The sequence below is a fragment of the Solanum tuberosum genome, unplaced genomic scaffold (assembly GCF_000226075.1).
Source record: "Solanum tuberosum cultivar DM 1-3 516 R44 unplaced genomic scaffold, SolTub_3.0 scf01089, whole genome shotgun sequence".
Taxonomy (NCBI): domain Eukaryota; kingdom Viridiplantae; phylum Streptophyta; class Magnoliopsida; order Solanales; family Solanaceae; genus Solanum; species Solanum tuberosum.
This window is the reverse complement of record NW_006239979.1, coordinates 4,028-8,949: the sequence shown is the minus strand read 5'-3', so window position 1 is coordinate 8,949 and position 4,922 is coordinate 4,028. Positions and strand designations below refer to the sequence as shown.

At 41.3% G+C, this 4,922-nt stretch overlaps 1 protein-coding gene across 1 annotated transcript; it reads left to right on the top strand.

Annotated features, from left to right (window-relative positions):
* The first annotated feature begins 373 nt into the window (after nt 1–373).
* On the top strand, nt 374–1,882 carry LOC107059263 (uncharacterized protein DDB_G0290301-like). The gene is made up of 2 exons (XM_015305757.1): nt 374–884; nt 1,071–1,882. Exons 1-2 carry the CDS (start codon nt 374–376, stop codon nt 1,880–1,882), a joined length of 1,323 nt encoding a protein of 440 aa, XP_015161243.1.
* The last annotated feature ends 3,040 nt before the right edge of the window (nt 1,883–4,922 follow it).

The window sequence follows — 4,922 nt, the reverse complement described above, 5'->3', positions numbered from 1 at the left end:
ACAACAAAGGATGACGATCGAGGGTAAACTCATGAGGATACAGACCTGGACTCCAAACTTCACACCAGAAGAAGAAACACCTATTGTACCTATATGGATACTCCTCCCAGGCTTACCATGGCATTGTTTCAAAAAGGAATTTATAACACCACTATTATCTCCTATAGGCAAGGTTCTTTATCTTGACACAGCCTCCATTAAGAGAACCAGAGCTAGCATGGCCAAAGTGAAAGTCCAGGTGGACCTAACTAAGGCTAGACCGAGGCATGTATGGATTGGATTGGATGAGGAGGACCTTACCATTGGAAGGTGGCAAACCATTGAATAAGAAAGTATTCCTCCATATTGTGAATATTGCAAACACCAAGGGCACATGGTATATGAGTGCAACTTCAAAATAAGGGATGAGGAATTAAAAAAAAGAAAGGAGCTGGAGGCAGAAAAGAAGGACAAAAACAAAGGGGAACAATTGAAAAATGGCAATGACAACAACCAGGCCAAGGAAAAAGGAAAAGAAGAGGAGCACAATCAAAGGAACAAGGAGGCTAGCACCCAAAGGCAAGTTGTACAGCAAAGGGAGGAGGAATGGCAAACACAAAAAAGGAAACACAACAAGCAACCAGAAGAAAGAGTCCAAAATACAATTTGGAGACCAACTTCACCACAAAAAAGGATGGCAATTCAGCATACAGGTATATCAAATAATCCTAGCCATAATTCATTTACTAATCTAAATATGCAGGAAGCTCATAATGAAGGAAAGGAGGAACATACCAGCAATGGAAGGGTGCAAGCACAAGAGACACAAAACAGGTCTGTAACAGGCCCTAACCAAACAAAACAAGTAACACAGAATGGCAACAAGGAATATAGCAAGAGCACAGGTATTGACTCAATGCTCCCAATCCCCACACACCCTAATAATGTGTCTATTGAATGCAATGATGAAGTTGAAGGAGGGATGGATGGGGGTAGTCAGGAGAAACTTTCTAACATGTAGGAAGGGGTATCCAAAGGGGGGAATTTGACTCATGTTTTGCATGAGGGGGTACACACTGACCATAATCCAGACCTTAGAGCCTCTGCAACCACTACTGTGCAACAACATAACACACAGCAACAACAGAAACTACAGCAACAGACAGAATCTGCAAAATGTACAAATGAACAACAGGGTAACAATACTAGAAAAGGGCAGAAGAAACATACTGCTCAGGCCAGTGAAGTACCAGAGATTGATAACTTCAAGCAACTGGCTGGCAAAGGGGAGAATCACAATCCAAGAGGGGCAGCTATGGCAAAAGATATGGGGTCCAAAGCCAGTACTAGCAAACAAGGAACTACCCCAAAGAGCAAGAATAAGCCTAGTAAAAAGAGGAGGGAAGCAGCTAAGAAAAAATTACATGCACAGCAAGGAACTGAGCAAAACCAGCAGGAAGAACAGAATAATCTGGACAACAACTGTAAGAAGTTTATTATGGTGGATGATATGCAGGGTATGGATATTACCCCCCTGCAAACTCAGTATCTTACCCCCCCTCACAAAGATCCTCCAGACAGAGCTACAGCAGGCAAGGTAAACTATGTGCCAGATATTGATGAATATGAGGTGGAGAATTCTGAGGATGAGCTAGATATAGATAATCAATCTATACAAAATCAGGATGATGATGATGAGACTACTGAGCTCTTGATTAAAGCCTTTAGTCCTCACAATGCCAATGATCTAAAAGAGGAAATACATCAGGTAGCAAGTCAACAAGGATTATCACCTAGGGGACTTCACTATGACAGATTCAAAAATACCAAAGGGCAAAAATTTATTTCTGCCACTGCAGGCAGACCTAACACCAGGCTCTTTATTTCCAAATCCTCCCAATGATCAGTACTCTTATATGGAATGTAAGGGGGATTAACACCCAAGGGGTTATGGAAAGACTCAAAATGCTCAAGAATATGCATCATATTTCACTTATAGCTATACTGGAACCATTCTCTGACAGTACTCATGTCCAAATATTTTGACACCAACTTGTTATGGATCATGCTATGAGCAACTGTAACGGTAAGATATGGTTATTTTGGAACTTAAATATTGACTGCAAAATACTTGAAGAGGATGACCAGCATGTTACTTGTGAAATTGCTCATAATGAGTTGCAAACTCAGTTCACTACCACATTTATTTATGCCAAGTGCAAGGATCTCCTTCGAAGACCTCTCTGGGACAGAATGTTACAACAGGCTAATGTTACAGCCAATTCTCCTTGGTGTGCAGTTGGTGATTATAATGTTATCACTTCCATGGATGAGAAGCTGGGAGGGGTTCCCTACAACATGAGGAAGAGTTTGGAGTTCATAGCCATAATTGAAGCGTGTGGTCTGATGGACCTCGGCTTCAGTGGTCAGAAGTTTACATGGTCTAACAAAAGGGGTATACACAGCAGGGTATGGAAAAGACTAGACAGAGCTATGGTAAATGACTCTTGGCTGGAGAAAATGCCCCAAACCACCATCACTCATCTCCCTTCTGTAGGTTCTGATCACTGCCCCCTATTGATGGAAATGATATCTAGAGAAGAGGACCACATCAAGTACTTTAAATTTCTCAACTGCTGGACAGACCAACCTAATTTCAATGACATTGTTAAAGCCTGTTGGGACAGACCTGTAGAAGGGAATAACATGTGGAAGTTTCATCAAAAATTGAAAAGGTTATCCAACACCCTTAGCTCTTGGTCTAGGGGGGAATTTGGTGATATTTTCATTAAAGTCAAGGAGTATGAAGAGAAGGTCAGGGCTGCTGAGGAAAACCTCATTCATACACATAGTGAGACCAACAGGACAGACCTTCACAAACTGAATGCCGAGTACATCAGGTTTCTGAAAATGGAGGATTCCAATTTGAAACAAAAAACTCAATTACATTGGTTTAAAGAAGGTGATGCAAATACAAAATATTTCCATTCACTGATAAGGGGAAGAAGAAGAAGACTGTTTATTCATACCATTATCGGAGAGGATGGAGAAAGGATACAGGGAGATGACAATATTGCTGAAGCTGCTTGTGCCCACTTCCAAAATATCTTTACAGGAGGGGATAAGGTTATCAATGAGGAGGTCATCAATGGTATTCCCAGAATGGTCAGTCAAGAGCACAATAATACCCTTACTGCCGTGCCTAACCTGGAAGAATTGAAGGAAGTTGTGTTCTCCATGAATCCTAACTCTGCAGCTAGTCCGGACGGGATGAATGGTTTATTCTTTCAGAAATGTTGGCATATTATCAAACATGATCTTCTTGGTGTCATTCATGCCTTCTTTCGTGGACAAATGATTCCTAAATATTTTTCTCACTCCTGTATAGTTCTTCTTCCTAAAGTAAGCAATCCCAACAAGCTGACAGAGTTCAGACCCATCAGTCTAAGCAACTTCACTAGTAAGATCATTTCTAAACTAGTGAGCTTTAGACTGGGTCCTATTCTACCTAACCTGATTTCTCTTAATCAGTCTGGGTTCGTCAAGGGGAGAAGTATATCAGAAAATATTATGCTGGCTCAAGAGATCATTCATCAGATCAGGAAACCAAATATTGGTAGCAATGTCATTATTAAACTTGACATGGCAAAAGCGTATGATAGGGTCTCTTGGTCTTATATATGCTTGGTGTTGAGAAAAATGGGATTTCATGAGATATTTATTGATATGGTTTGGAGGATCATGGCCAACAATTGGTATTCTATTATTGTCAATGGCAAAAGACATGGTTTCTTCCACTCCACCAGAGGTTTGAAGCAAGGCGATCCTTTATCTCCTGCCCTATTTATTTTAGGTGCGGAGGTCCTTTCTAGATCCCTGAACAGACTCCATAGTAATCCTGACTACCATGGTTTTGTGATGGAACCCAGAGGCCCTCAAGTTAATCATTTAAGTTTCGCAGATGATATTATTCTATTCACTTCGGGGAGACAAAAAACTCTGAAACTTATTATGCAAACCTTGAACTTATATGAGGAGACCTCTGATAAAAGCCACTTTATGGTCCATCCTAATGCCTTCAACAGCACGATAGACAGAATTAAAAGGATCACTGGCTTTAGACAAAAGAAGGGCCCTATCACTTACCTTGGCTGTCCTCTATTTGTTGGTAGACCTAGGATTATTTACTTTTCTGATCTTATTAACAAAGTGCTTTGCAGGATCACAGGTTGGCACACTAAATTGTTAAGCTATGGTGGTAGAGCAATTCTAGTTAAGCATGTGTTGCAATCTCTTCCTATTCACCTGCTAGCAGCTATAACCCCCCCTAGTACTGTCCTAAAATAGACCCAGAGCATCATGACAGACTTCTATTGGGGATGGAGGAATGAGAAGAAAAAATACCATTGGGCTTCGTGGAAAAATCTAAGCTTTCCTTATGATGAGGGGGGTGTACGGATGAGGAATCTTAAGGATGTCTGCAAGTCCTTTCAGTACAAACAATGGTGGATTTTCAGATCCAAACATACCCTGTGGGGGTTTTTTTGAAAGCCAAATATTGTCAACGGTCTAATCTTATTAGTAAAAAATGGGATATAGGAGAGTCTTTGACATGGAAACACATGATGCACAACAAACATAAAGTTGAGGAACATATTCATTGGAAACTAAACTCAGGCAATTGTTCCTTTTGGTGGGACAATTGGCTTGGAGTGGGACCTCTGGCGTACCAGTCCACTGGCAGTAACAGGTTCAACCAGATCACTGTAGCAGAATTTTTGCTCGAGGGACAATGGAACCTGAACATGCCCCTGCAACAGGCCCCTAACAATCAGCTTGCCAACATCCTAGCCACAGAACTCTACATTCAGCAGGGCATCCCAGACCAAGTTGTTTGGAAACCTAACAGTGATGGCAACTTCAGCTGCTCCTCTGCATGGAAC